At 44.9% G+C, this 15188-nt stretch overlaps 3 protein-coding genes across 4 annotated transcripts; 1 reads left to right on the plus strand and 2 right to left on the minus strand.

Moving 5' to 3' along the window:
* Positions 2486-5721, minus strand: LOC8085685 (probable adenylate kinase 1, chloroplastic). Its single transcript, XM_002468535.2, has 4 exons — positions 5298-5721; positions 4595-4735; positions 3496-3768; positions 2486-2932 (listed from the first exon to the last, which is right to left on the minus strand). Exons 1-4 carry the CDS (start codon positions 5604-5606, stop codon positions 2789-2791), a joined length of 867 nt encoding a protein of 288 aa, XP_002468580.1. The 5' UTR covers positions 5607-5721; the 3' UTR covers positions 2486-2788.
* On the plus strand, positions 6003-9263 carry LOC8061435 (methylsterol monooxygenase 2-2). Its single transcript, XM_002465882.2, has 7 exons — positions 6003-6165; positions 6321-6458; positions 7752-7897; positions 8057-8176; positions 8255-8467; positions 8578-8658; positions 8745-9263. Exons 1-7 carry the CDS (start codon positions 6127-6129, stop codon positions 8812-8814), a joined length of 807 nt encoding a protein of 268 aa, XP_002465927.1. The 5' UTR covers positions 6003-6126; the 3' UTR covers positions 8815-9263.
* LOC8085686 (defensin Ec-AMP-D2) lies at positions 13235-14187 on the minus strand. Of its 2 annotated transcripts, none has more exons than XM_002468536.2 (2): positions 13869-14187; positions 13235-13747 (listed from the first exon to the last, which is right to left on the minus strand). In XM_002468536.2, the coding sequence occupies exons 1-2, from the start codon at positions 13930-13932 to the stop codon at positions 13569-13571; spliced, it is 243 nt and encodes an 80-aa protein (XP_002468581.1). In that variant the 5' UTR covers positions 13933-14187; the 3' UTR covers positions 13235-13568. The 2 variants fall into 2 exon arrangements, with proteins under 2 accessions (XP_002468581.1, XP_021317480.1); XM_021461805.1 differs by having other exon boundaries at positions 13241-13747; positions 13863-14036.

Genomic DNA, 15188 nt, shown 5'->3' on the forward strand with positions numbered 1-15188 from the left:
CCTTGCTAGGTCCACTCCTGCCGGATCACCGGCCGGGGCCTGGCCTTGATGTCGATGGCGCGCAGCGCTTGTTGCCGGCGCTTGAAGCCCAAGAGCAGGCCCAGGTCAGGGGCGTACACCGCTCGTCCCTCAACCTCGAGGGGCAACACCCAGCTCCCCTCGCGGCGCCAACCGAGCTTTCTTGGTGCCGCGCCATGTCCAGGGAGTAGCTAGGTTCCCTTCTTCACCCCGTCGCACTGGAACCGTACGGACAGCCACACGCGCCCGCCGGCGACGAAGTAGGACGTCACGTCAACCTCGTCGTCGCCGAACAGCAGGCGCGGAGGAACGGGAATGGGGTGCAGGCGGCCGCCGGACGTGAGACGGAAAGCCTCGAAGTGGGGGTCTGGTTCCGAGAAGACATGTCGTCGCGGCGGCGGCGGCGGCGGCTGCTTATGGTGAGCAGGATGGTCCAGGCCTTCCAGCAGCGTAGGTCGTGGTCGTCGGTGTACTGCGACCTTGTGGCGTCGTAGACCATGATGTGCCCGTCCGTGGTGGCGGCGACGATCTTGTCCCCGCGCGCCGGGAGAAGCGGCCAAGTCCATGGGGAAGCTGAGTGGACGGCGAAAGCAAGCCACGTGGCTGGGAGGTAACGGGAGCACCTCCCGAGGCCGTCGCCTGCGGCGGCTTCGCCTTCTGCTCTCGTCGTCATCGTCATCGGAGAAGAGGCGCTTCACGTCGAACCTGAAGACGAGGTAGCCCACCTTTCGGTCGTAGACAGATACCAGGACGCTGTTGCCGCGCAGGAGGCGGCGGCGCGGTGCCATGTATAATATGTTGTTTTTTTGCTTTTGGAACTCTTGACTTGATGAAACGCCGTGTCGTACGTCTGGAGCTATTGTTTGTACATACAATACATCGATCCTATATGGCTATATATACACACACAAGGAACATCGGAGGATCCACGTAACAGAGAGTCGGTTTAAAGAATGCCGGGGGGCGTCACATCATGTTAAGGTGGATTGGAGTGGAATTTGAATTAAATTCCACCCCAATCCACATGAACTAAAGTGAATCCGACAATATCCAAAGAAGGTCTTGTTGGTTCTGGTTTACATGATAAGATGATTTTTTTATACTCGAGAAAACCCCTAAACTCTGTCCCTATCCTGACATAGCAGACTTTTGCTTGTGAGAACCGGGCTGAGCCGCTGCGCTTTGGCTCATGGGGATCGACAATGAGATTTTTTTTTTACCCTGGTCTGAATTTCGCTCTCCGATCGAGAAAACCCCAAACCCGATCTATATCTTGACGCGGTGGAATCCGTTGCTTGTGAGAACTAGGTTAGGTCGCTGCATTTTGGCTTATAGGGACGGGAGATGAGATTATTTTTACCACATTCTGAATTTTGTTCTCACGGGGAGTCGAACTTAAGACCGGTTTTGTGCTTTAGCTTATGGAGACGGGCGATGAGATTTTTTTAGGGCTTGTACAGTGAGTGGTCTAAGAGATTTTATGTTGTGAACAGATAATACAATAGCAACTGAGAATTGTCCAGAAATAGTTTAGATAGTATCTAATTGTTGAATGACAATACAACCATGTATATAAATAGACAACACATCTGCAGTGAAAAAAAATGTTGTCTATATGTGTGAGAAGCCATTTGGATCCTTTCATTTTTAAGAAATTGGAATCTACTGATTGGCCTAGAATTTGAGATTCCACAACTTTTCAAAGTTCGCATATACTAAGTCTATCTCAAATTTATAGGGTGAGAGATAAAAAAAAAATTCCATAGATTATCATGCTATGTTACTCACTTATGACACGCTCTTTGACTTGCTTTTCTATAGTAGAAATACAACATATAAACATGTCTTTTGCATAGCTAACAAATGTACACAAATATATATGCCATATATAACTATATAAGCTTAATTAATATTCCATATATAACTATATTAGCTTAATTATTATTCCATATATAACTATATTAGCTTAATGAATATCTGTCTAAATTATAATTTATTAAAATAATTTCAATTCTAAGGATCCAAACGTGGCCAAGAGATGTTTATGACCGCGAAGGAGATTGCCAACAACAGCCCGCATCAGATCAGAGCAACACCGAGGGCGTTGCTGCTACTTCAGTGCTTTAACATGAACACATAAAGGTCCTCATAAGGTCTCTGTTATTCTGTATCATACTACTTCAGTGCTTTAGGGCTTGTTTAGATACAAAAAGTTTTTGGATTTTGACACTGTAGCATTTTCGTTTTTATTTGACAAACATTGTCTAATTATGAAGTAACTAGGCTTAAAAGATTCGTCTCGTGATTTACAGGTAAACTGTGCAATTAGTTATTCTTTTTATCTATATTTACTACTTCATGCATGTGCCGCAAAATTCGATGTGACAGAGAATCTTGTAAAGTTTTGGGTGTATCTAAACAGGGCCTTATCATGAAGACATATATGGGTACACATACGGGAGCAGTATGTCACGCAACACAGAAAAGAGCCTCTCATTTACTACAAGTTTGTTATGAATGAATAGCACTACAGCATGTCTTGATGGGCTCCAAACTGGGTCCCAAGCAAAAATGGGGTACTGTTTACAACTAACGTCAACGTTACATAGTACCAGCTCATCAAAACGCCGGTGAAAACCAACAACTCGCTTTTGACAAGAAAACTATTACTTCTGCAAAAGGCACTAAATCATGGAGTAAGTTTCCTCTTCTCCATTATTCAAAAAAATGTGGTTTGGTCTTTTTTCAAGTATGTAGGTCCTCCAGAGACCTATGCTGCAGCCAGCTTCAACTCCTCTTGGTCCTCGAGGTTTAGAACCTGGAGCAGCTTTGGCCAAGATTCAGGGATCCCACCAGGCAAGTCAAATTCCAAGAGCTTCCCCTGCTCCCGGTAGAAACCTTCCACAGGTTGACTCTGTAAAGGTCAGGAAACCAAATGTTAAGTATCAGAGCCTGAATTCTTCAAAGTTTCACTGTTTCAACGCGCCAACGAGAACATTGCTATGCTGAACCAAATCCACACAATGCAAATTATCTTTGAGGGATCAAATGTAACACATGCTTATAAGAGAGCAAAGCAAGGACTCTGCAACTATCTATTATGTACTCCCTCCAATCCAAATTATAAGATGTTTTGGCTTTTCTATATACATGACTTTTGTTATGCACTTAGATATACATTATCTCTAGATACATAGTAAAAGAAATGTAGGTAGAAAAGCCAAAACGTCTTATAGTTTGGAATGGAAGGGGTAGAGTTGAACATCTTGGACAGCAGAACATTTTTCTCTACGAAAAATCACAAATAATGCAAATGACAGGGGGGTTTAAGTTGCATGTAAACCTTGCAGAAACAAAATAAACCAATCAGGATTGCATATGCAGTAACTATGTCATACATTTTAAACCTTAATGAGAATATGTCATACATTTTATTATGAATGATACAACAAGTAAGAATTGCACATAGAACCATACCATGTCGTTATATATCCGAAGCCGATTTCTGACTACCTCTTCGGTATCATCAGCGCGGGTAATAAGCTTTGACATGCAGTTGTTTGGGGGCAACAGTGGTTCCATGTAGATTGCTGGTAGCCCATTTTCACCCTTAACATCAATGCAGGCCAAATTGAAGTTCTTTCCACATTGGCCGCAAATCCTTCTGCCGAGGCACTTCTCTACTAGAACATCTTCTCTTAGTTTTAGATTAACCACCATATCAATGTCTGTAACGCCATCAAGAATTTCCTGGAAATACAGATATAGTTAGTTCAGACCACCACGATCAAGCGCATGTATGAACAGGTCTACGACAACTGCTAACAACATATTGCACCAGGATCAATTAGTTAAAATAGAAACAATGGCGGCAAAAATGTTTAAATCTGAATCGGTGAGTAAGTTAATATTCCCGCAGGGGGCGCAATAATCACAAGCATTATACTTAAAGAAAGGCTAACCACATACTCCAACAAAACAAGTACAGGCTATCACAGTGTCACACTAGTTTAAGGGGAATAAGAATATGTGAACTATCTCGATGGTATCGCATTGCATTACTCACATCATTACCAAACAGATTGTTGAGTTCAATGGTTACTAAAAGGAACCAACTAGGAAGAACTGATTCAATGGCAGCAGGAACTGAGAAACATGTGAACTACTCCCTCCATCCCAAATTGTAAGTCATTCCAAGAATCTTGGAGAGTCAAACTTTTGTAAGTTTGACCAAATTTATATGATAAAATAATTATTATTATGATACTAACTAAGTATCATTAGATTCTTCCTTAATTATATTTTCATAGTATACTCACTTTACGTTACAAATCTTAGTATTTTTCTCTATAATTTTGGTCAAACGTGAAAATGCTTTGACTCTCCAAGATTCTTGGAATGACTTACAATTTGGGATGGAGGGAGTATTTGAATATTTTTTTTATATTGCATCAAACGGCATAACCAAGTTGAACAAAAACACTGAGCATTCAAAACTGACCAGAATAACGAGTTCAATTTCTAGTAAAAGGAACAAACTAGAAGGTAGTGTTCGTGATATGTTAAAGATTCTCACCGCTTGTTTTACTGTACGGGGAAAACCATCAAGAATAAATCCTGATTCTCCCTGGTCTTCTCCTTTCTTAAGCCTTTTTGACAAAAGGTTGAAGATAATTTCATCAGAAACCAATTTCCCCTGATTAACAATTTCAGCAAGCTGCAAGGAAAAAAACTATTACATCAGTTTCAGAGTGAAAATATGAAAGGATAATCAAAGACCAACCCATATAGGCATGGAACCAATGAAATATGAATCTACTCATTTAGTAAGTTTTTAAATGGAGCAGTAGTGCGAGCTTTGCAATCTAATAGTTAGCATGAACTGAACAATAAAAGTAGCCACACTCTTCCAGCAAAAAACTCTACTATGCGAACAGCCATGTGTAATGTTGTACACTAGCTGAAGTGTGCGAGTAAAGCAAAATGATCACATCAAGGCATCCCCAATTCACAAACACTAGGCAAGTCAAATCCAGGCAGTGATGTTCAGATCTATCAGCAATTTGACTGCCACTCGAACCAAAACATCCTCGCTCCCCTAAAGCATTTCGCAGCCAGCCATTCGCGTACTGATCTACACTCGATACCCCAAGGAGACCTCAAATCTCAAGCTCAACCATATGACTGACCCACACGACTACAAACGAAATCCAGATCAGCGCAGAGCAGAGCGGGGCCGATCTGGAGCCTGGAGGTACTGAGAGGAGGTTCACTCTCACCTGCGTAGCAAGTGGCCCGGTGGAGGCGAGCTCGTCGCGAACAAGGTCCCCCGTCGCGATGTGGGGCACGCCGAGGAGGCGCGAGAGGCGGCTCGCGTAGGTGCCCTTGCCCACGCCCGGGCAGCCCAGGAACACCCACTGCACGTTCCTCTCCGCCATCGGCAGCCGCCTTGCCCTCTCCTCCGCCGCGAACGGGAACCCGGCGGCCGCAGACGGCGCCTGCTCCGTCGCCAGCGACGTCATGCGCCTCCTGGCCGCCGCCGAACCACCGGAGGCGGCTGCCCGGAGGAGTCGCTGCACGGCCGCCATGGGATGCAGCGGAGGCGGAGGCGGGGGTTTAGGGTTGGGCCCTGACCGTTCCCGTCGCGTATTTGTACGTGCGGCGGCGACTGAGATGCGACGGGAGGGAGACTGGGAGAGGGGGAGTGGCTTGGAGAAGAAGGTGGGTCGGGCGGGGGGGCGTGGAACCGGTCTACGCTGGTCCTGTGGACCGATCGGCCCCACTGGACGGTAGCGACGGTGCGGGAGTGCGGATCCCTTGGTGTGGTGTGGTGGCCGCATGCCAGCCGTTCGCGCTGCACGTTGGGTCCCACGCGCCAGTGGGGTGCACGGTTCGCATCTTGCGCTTGTGCCGAGGGGGCGAGCCCGGACAATAGTTTTCGTCTCGCTCGCGGGCCCATCCCACGGCTTTTAATTGAAGGTCCGCGTGGGGTGGGGGACCGGTACGTTGCTCAACTAGAGAACTCCGCCTCGTCCTCCGAGAGCAGGCCACAGGCCAGGCTCTGGCTCACCCGCTCCCCTCCTCGCATCTTCGCCGCCGGCGATCATAATGGCGGCGCCCATGTCCGCCATCGAGTCCGCGTGGCAGGTACCCCACCTCCCGTTCCCCCATCCCCCCATCTCTTTCTTTATGTGTTCTCCTCTCCTCTGCTCTGCTCTCTCTCTTCTCTCCGTCGTCTTCCCCAGATCTCTGTCTCTTTCTGCTCTTCCTCGCCGAGGGAAACGTAACGGAAATGAATGCAGGTCCTGATCGCCAACTTCACCGAGTTCCAGCTCGCCACCGTCGTCACCTTCCTGCTCCACGAGACCGTCTTCTTCCTCTCCGGCCTCCCCTCCCTCCTCTTCGAGCGCTTCGGACTCTTCGCCAAGTACAAGATCCAGGTACCCCATAGCTTCTTTTTTCTCAGCCACTGCCCAAAACTGCCAGTGCCCACTCCTACTGCTAATCTGAAAGAGTATCATGCCCGATTTGATCCATTCACCCCTCGGCCAATCAATTATCGGTCGCCGCCTGCATCCATTGAATGGATGGATTTTCCTGTCTTCTCAAATCATAATAGTATGAATCAAAATTTTGCTGGGTAAGAGTAGGAGTAGGAGGAGGGGTGGGGGTGGGGGGGACAAACAGTAAATAATGGGATGATAAGGCTGGACTGGGCAAATCGAGATGACACTTTCCTCATCCGCTTAACCCACTGTGGAGGAGGATCCAGTGACTGTTTTCGCTTCTCATAGTGGCCATAAAGACAGGGAAAGATGAAAACGATGCTTCTCATTATTTCCCTTTTCTGTAGCCTGCAACAAAGAGTCTGGGTCCTCTCCTTTTCAGTTTCCCTTTCCCCCCACAGGGAGAATGGAAATCGGGAGAATTCTTTCCCATTGCCCACGTTAGCACGTCTTCTCGATTTTATTTGATTCACACATCACAATGTGAGGTGGTCCTTTTGGTCAAAAAAATCGGGAGGATTCTTTCGCTTGCTGCGTTGTTGCTTTCATCGCTGTTGAGGCAGCAAGGCTGTTTAATCTTGCATATTTTTGGGTGGGAGTGTATGATGTCAAACTTTACAATTTATACAAAGGAAAGGGAACCGTTGAAGATTTGATCTTTACAGCGTTCACCTTGCAATAGTATTGTTTCAGCTGTTCACACTATGCCATATTAATATTCAGTTAATTCATTTTTATCCAGATCTTATTTAGCTTTCCTTTAGAATTGGAATTGAGTTATTCCCTAAGAAAACATAACTAAGACCCAGGTCGGCTCAATTGGGCTAGTTAGGGGTCAGTCTATGCTTACCACTTGGTGTAACTGTTTCATTCTCTTCCTCTTAATGAAGAAATGCTACAGCATGTCAGAGAAAAGAAACACCCAAGGCTGGCTCTTCATTGGCAATAATTTTTCTGCCTATTCTCTTCAAGATTGAGTGATATTTTCTTCCCCAAGATATTCTGGTTCTTTCACTGAAATGCAATGCTGCCTAGATTTCCCTGTGAAACAGAACATGCATGCTGTTACTTCTGTTCCAAGCTCTAGTGCCCATAAGGGCAAAGAATGGCTGATCCTTTGTCTCTTTGTCTTGTCATATAATATTTGATCTGCAATGTGCAGTATGCTTATCTTGCTACTATCTGGTTCCGTTAACAAAAAAAAAATGTGTACATTTTTCTTTGCAGAAGAAGAGCAACACCCCTGCTTACCAAAACAGATGTGTCTTGCGTCTTATTCTGTACCATGTCTGTGTGAACCTGCCTGTCATGATTTTCTCATACCCTGCCTTCAGATTTATGGGTCTTAGGAGCTCTCTTCCTCTACCACATTGGTATGCATTCACTCCTCTCTCCTGGCTGAAGCACCTCATGTATTTTAGTTACCTTATTGTTAGTATTCTTCATCTCACTATCTCACCATGTAAATATGAAAGCATCAATGTTCGAGTTGGAGAAGAAAAGCTTACATATTTCAATCTACTCTTTTGCAGGACGGTTGTTGTATCTCAAGTTCTTTTCTACTTTGTCCTTGAGGATTTTATATTCTACTGGGGGCACAGGGCACTGCATACGAAATGGCTATACAAGCATGTTCACAGCGTCCACCACGAGTAAGTGATATTGCTTCATTACATCTTACTTTACATGTTGCAACATTTTCTAGTCTATGACAGAACAAATCTTTGCAGGTATGCCACACCCTTTGGTTTAACTTCCGAATATGCCCACCCAGCTGAAATTTTGTTCCTGGGATTCGCCACAGTGGTTGGTCCTGCTCTTACTGGCCCTCATCTGTTCACCCTGTGGCTGTGGATGGTGTTGAGGATATTGGAGACAGTTGAAGCTCACAGCGGCTATCACTTCCCATGGAGCCCATCAAATTTCCTGCCACTGTATGGCGGGTAAGTAAGCTAGATCATTGTTTTCCTTTTCTCCCCCTTAAAAGGGACCGTGTTTGTTTATTTGAAGCGGAATGTCTTACCGTGTACTCAACTTTTGTCATGATGAATAGCTCGGACTTCCATGACTACCATCACCGTGTGCTGTACACAAAGTCAGGGAACTATGCCTCGACATTTGTTTATATGGACTGGTGAGGATCCGTAGCATGACTGTGTTGAGTTGTGCAGGGGCTCTGAATTCTGCCGTTGCATATGAAGCTCATTGGCTGTGTTTCAGGTTGTTTGGGACGGACAAGGATTATCGCAAGGCAAAGACCATTGAGGAGAAAGAAGGGAAGAATCTGTAGATTGTGGAAGCTGCTCAGTGAAGACATCAGCAAGACTGGCAATAGAGTTGAGCTCATGGAAAAAGAGATGGACGCACCCTAGAAACACTCAGTCAGTTATTGCCTGACGATCCATACTATAGGTTGAGATTTTGATTTCCTGTGTTTGCTATGATCAAGAATGAGGTCCTGGCGACCTTGGTCTGTCATGAACTGAATCTGATAATTTGTAATCTCCTCTTGGGTTTTTGCTTTGCGTTTGTTTCGACTCGGGGGTGTATACATATGGGAATGGGATGGCCTGGCAGCAGTACTGAATTGAACCATCAGAGACGGCGGGAGTAGCTTTGCACCCTAGAAACTGTCCATGAAAGTCTGGGATGGCAAGGATTGATTGCTTGTGTACTTTGTTGGTAAGGGATTTCGGATTTGTTCTTCTCGTTTATATAATTTTCCTGGATCTCTGTATATATGTGCGTTACATTTCCTTTGCATGCTCAAGCTCAGCTCAGTCCTATGCTGACTGTTTTAAGTAAAATATATGCCGCAAGATTCCAATTTTTGATGGCCTCTTTTGTGTTAAGCTATCGCTAGTCTTATTTTCTCTAAACAGAGGCTAACAACAGAAGTGTGAAAGAAAAGGAAGGAGAAAAGTAGTCTCTCATCCTAACCATCGCCTGTCTCTTGTCAAAAAAAAAAAAAAAAAAAAAACCATCGCCTGTCCAGTGGATAGCTGAGATGCTGGTACTGCGTATGTTGCAGTAGCAGTTACAACTGCACACGATCTGCAGTCCAGTTAACAGTTTTTAATTTTGGTGCGAAGGAGTCAGACAAGGACAATAGGACTATGGGGCCGATTACATGTGATGCTCACCTAAACCCTGTCTGGGAAGACAGGTATTAGACACAATACATCTGTAAATTACAGGCCAACATGGCCAGGAAAAGCTTTTTCTTGGATCATCAATCTTCAAGTTGCAATGGGAAAAGACGCATTTATACAGTGGTGATATATTCAAAGGTGATGGGGTCACATCCATATAAATTCTGGTTGAAAAGATTATTACTCTATTGCCATTGATGAATGACTCATATTGACGTAATTGAATTCCTTTCTCCGAAGCATCTCACACACACAAAATTGTTGTTACATCACAACTTTAGCAGACTTTTCAGCGAACGAACGAAGAGTGTTTTTCTCTTACAACAAATTCACATAAGCAACAACATAAGCTAAATTTCAGTGAAGTAGAAAAATTCATTGTATGCAACCGTTGACTATTCTTTTCCAAACGGATAACTAAACAACTACAAACCCTTTACATAGGCCTTGTTTAGTTCTAAAATTTTTGGGAAACAACCACTCTAGCACTTTCATTTGTATGTGACAAATATTATCTAATTATAGACTAATTAGGCTTAAAAGATTCGTCTCGCAAATTACAGATAAACTGTATAATTAGTTTTTATTTTCATTTATATTTGATGCTTCATGCATGTATCTAAAGATTCGATATAACATGAAATCTTGAAAAATTTTGGGTTTTTGCAAGGAACTAAACAAGGCCATACTCTTTGTGTCCTGTCAAACAGTTTTTGCAGCCTCATTCGTCTGCTCAATTGTATCTTCTCATATGTAATCACTAATTCACCGGAGAACAATGCTAGGGTACTCTTCCCTGTTGATATATGACATGCCACGGTGATAATGACACATTGACACCATAGCCAATTCAGCTTCAATGCCACCACCCATAGTCGTGCGGCAAGTGCTTGGACCTGCCATGGACCCAGGTGCAGTGGCGGATCCACGATAAGGATAAAGGAGGCTAAAATAGTGAACATTTTAGATTAAAAGTTAATAAGAATTTAAAGTTAATTAACATTAATTTAATGGACACGTTGGTTGGGGGGGGGGGCTGGAGCCCACCCAGCCCCCCTTTCGGATCCGCCCCCTGCCCAGGTGTGCTGTCCTGCAGAGGTTCATCTTTTTTTTTCTTTCGCTTCATCGTGTTTTACACTACCTCATCCATGAGTTCGACGTCGCCGAGTTCGACGCGAAGGAGCCGCCGGCCACGAGGATCTCGACGGCGAACTCGGTGCAGCAGATGACGGAGAGCACGATGCCGGCGTGGTCGTGCGCCTTCTTGCCTGCGCCCTCGTGGTACTCCGGCGACGACACCTCCGCTTCCGCGGGCGCCACGGCCGCAGCTCGCGGCCTGCAGTTCAGGGGCAGGAGCACGCCTCTGCTGCTCTGCACGCTCCCGCGGCGGACTGGCAGAGCACGGAGCGCGGTTACGGACTATAGGAGATTAGGAGGTCGGCACGGCAGGGTCCAGAGCGAGCGCGCCGGGACTCCATCACCGGTAGGTGGAGGCCGAGGGAGGAGAGGAAGAAGGTATCGATAGCCAGGTGACACGGTTGGGCACACACCCAAGGGGACACGGAAGCAGAAGCCCCACTAGCCAGGGACGGAGCCAGCTCGGGCAGGGTGGGCCACATCAGCAAAAATAGTAAAACTACAGGGAAATTCCTGTTTTTCATGGTAAATTTATAGTTGTCTTGATAAAACTGACAAACACAGACAAACACAGACAAACACAGAGGTGTTCACCATATCAATGATAAATAATTAGAAATCAAAGGTTACGTTTGGTGATACACCAAACCATTATACACATGTGCCCTAGGTCATCACTAAGAGTAATTCCAATAGATCGGCTATTATATTCTCGTTTTGAAGGTTATTTTAGAATTGATATAGTAAAAGATAAGCTACAACAGATATGGTATCTGTTTTTTTAAATAAATAGAATAGAAAGCTAGCTATCCCTTAATTTTAGGTGGCTATATAAAACCAACCATGGACACTAGCTATTTGAAGATGAGAAATAGCAAGGTATTGTAGAACTCTTATTTCTTAAAAACTTTTCTATTTTATAAAATAGCTAAATTATAAAAATTGGCTGCAAAGTGCATCTTCAAGAGTTCCGAATAATCCTTCTCAATCCTTGACTATTGGGAAGAATGAAAAAATCTATCTCCAACAACTTTCAAACTCGCCTCCCAAATCTTGTCACTTGGGGAAAAAAACACCCTTTTTGCATAAAGATGTGACGATTTTGGGCCGCATGTATCTTCTCCCCGAGCTATGAAACTTATCCTTCAGCCAACCTAAAGGTGGAAGAGCGGAGGAAAAGTAAAAGAGTAAAAAAAAAATCCTAATATAAATGTATAAGAGAAAAATATATAAAAGTAGTTAGAATAATTTAGATATAATATATGATTTCAAATGTAAAATTATCTTATATATTTTAGAAGTGAATTATCAAAAACTGTTGAAGATCGATCTTATTTATTCCTCTCGATACTTTTTGGTAAATTAGAAAATTTCGTGATTTTGAGTAGAAATTCTTGAGAACTCTTAGAGATAGATGCTCTAATTTGAGCTGGAGTCACTCTAAGCAATTCAACTCTGGCCTTGTTTAGTTCACTCTGAAAACCAAAAAGTTTTCAAGATTTCCCGTCACATCGAATTTTATGACATATGCATGAAACATAAAATATAGACGAAAACAAAAACTAATTACACAGTTTAGCTGTAAATCACGAGACGAAACTTTTGATCCTAGTTAGTCTATGATTGGATAATATTTATCACAAACAAACGAAAGTGCTACAGTACCGAAAAATTTTCACTTTTCGGAACTCCTCTGGCCTTGTTTAGTTCATCCCGAAATCCAAAAAGTTTTCAAGATTTTCTGTCACATCGAATTTTGCGGCACATGCATGAAGCATTAAATATAGATGAAAATAAAAATTAGTCACACAGTTTAACTGTAAATCGCGAGACGAATCTTTTGACCTTAGTTAGTCTATGATTGGACAATATTTACCACAAACAAACGAAAGTGCTACGGTTCCGAAAACTTTTCAGTTTTCGGATCTAAACAAGGCCTCTGTGGACGTTGGACGTTGGGCGGGTAGCTGACGCCTGAGGGCTATTTCTCCTGGCGACCACCCTCAAATGCGGGCCGGCTACGAAAGCGGCGGTGCCCAACTTTGTGTTACCAAAGCCCACGTAGGTGCGACGGCGAGGCTAATATATAGCTAGGCTCATGCGCGACACGCTACACGCTAGCATACAATTATGTACTCACTACAGCACAAGCACGCGACGCCAAGGCCAAGCAATCCGTGCATCCATGCATGCATGCCTCCGCGTGTCGGCACGCATCACCCGTGGTGGCAACACGTGATCATACGAGAAGCCAAAAGGCAACCTGTGGTCTCGTGTGCTACTGTATTTCTACTACTCCACACTGTCATCTTTCCTTTTTCCGATGATGGCCGGCGTGAGTGATTACTGATCTGCTGGTCGAGTGACACGCAAAATAAAACCATGCATGCATCCATGTCTTTTTTGATGGAGATAGGGAACTTGAAATTTTCTGATCTCAACGCATTGATATGGAGAAACCGAAACATTGAGGGGAAGAACAGAGGAAACAGCAGCTAGCAGCACGCAGAGGCGGCACACACTACTATAGACCGATCGATCCACGACTCAACAAACGACAAATATAACTTGTGACACCAGCTGACAAAAAGGTCCAAAAACAAACCACACAAACACACTTCTTCTTATTATTCATGGACGGTTCTCGCGATCAACGCGCGACGACACGGCAACAGAGATCGAAAACGACGGGCCCGCCGCATGCACTCGCCGCCGGGCAGGCATGCATGCATGCTCCCCCGGCCGATCGATCGAATCAGTTGCGGCAGTGCGTGAGGCAGAAGCAGCGGCGGCGGAAGCCGCGGCACTTGCCGTCGGGGAAGCCCTCGGTCCTGCAGACGTTGGCGCAGTTTTCCCGGCGCACGCAGGGGCCGCGGAACCTGTGGCTCTGCGACTGGCACGTCCTCGCCTCCGCCACCGCCACCGCCCCGATCTCTGCATGATATAGATGCGAGAATGCACGTAACCGAAACAGCATGCAGCAGCATCTCAGATCAGTAGACCGTACCAGATGATGAGTCCAGAGATGCATGATATATAAGGCACGTACGCGTACCTGTGGCCACGAGCAGCAGCATGACGAGGACGACGGCCGTGAAGAGCTTGCGAGAGAGCTCCATCGCTCCGGTTCCTTCTTCTCAGCGGCGACACAGCTGAGAGACTGAATGAAACATGGGTGCCCTTCCCTGCCTTTATATACAAAGACAAGCTAGAGATGGCCGCCACGCCGCCCGGCGGACACTGCACGAGATGCGAGACGTGACGCGAGTGAACGGCGCGCGGGCAGCAAAGAAGAAAGCGAGGAGAAGAAGCACGAGCCTAGTCCACGTGAGGCCCCGCCCGCGCGCGTGTGCAGCGAGGCGCGTACGTGTAAAGGCCCGCTTCCCGTTCCCGGCGGCCAGCTAGCTAGCTTTTGTGTGTGTATGTATATATGGCTAGCTGGCGACCGATCCACGAGGCGTGGTAAAAAGCGGCGTTTCTGGGGAGGAGATGGAGATCGAGCTGGTTTTTCTTTCGCAAACTCGGAATACCGAGAGCTCACCAGGGAAAAACGCACGCGCGTGGAAGCGGCGTTAACTGTGTGCGGGGTACGGTTCATGCTAAGCTCAGGCCTTCGCAAAAATTTTCAAGATTCCTGTCACATCGAATCTTTAGTCGTATGCATGGAGCATTAAATATAGACAAAAATAAAAACTAATTGTACAGTTTACCTGTAATTTGTGTGATGAATCTTTTGAACCTAGTTACTCTGTGATTGGATAATGTTTATCAAATAAAAACGAAAGTGCTACAGTAGCCAAAAACCAAAATTTTTGCAAACTAAACAAGGCCTCAGCTCGCTAGCTCTTGCGGCGCTGCTTGTTTGCTTGTAAAAAAATTATGGTTAAAAAATTATTTACTGATTTATTATAAAAAAAAATATTGCTTAATGACCGACAGATAAGGTCAAGCGAAGAGGACCCAAACCTGCCTTTGACATGTTAGATCCGAAACAATGGAGTACGGCTTCCCTGAAAATTTATATAATAAATAAACGAAAATCAATGACAAAAAAAACTAAGATAATCCGATGCGATATTTTGTGTCTTACTAGTACAAATGAAAGTTATGAGAAGTTACATGTTTATGCCTCTTGATCTACCGTGGTGTCTAGCTGATCTGATATGCTCTGTCGATCGGCAATTGCCTTTCCTTCATGCTACAAATTCATTTCTTTGGTGGCAAACTAAAGTATTATTATTACTACTACTACTACCTCCGTCTCAAAGTAAAAACACTGATGTACGACTCCGTAAAACATGAAAGTCACATTCTTTTAGCCACGTACTGATGAAGTGACCCACGATAATATAATGTATATTAGAAAGGAATTAAA

The sequence above is a fragment of the Sorghum bicolor genome, chromosome 1 (genome assembly GCF_000003195.3).
Source record: "Sorghum bicolor cultivar BTx623 chromosome 1, Sorghum_bicolor_NCBIv3, whole genome shotgun sequence".
Classification (NCBI taxonomy): domain Eukaryota; kingdom Viridiplantae; phylum Streptophyta; class Magnoliopsida; order Poales; family Poaceae; genus Sorghum; species Sorghum bicolor.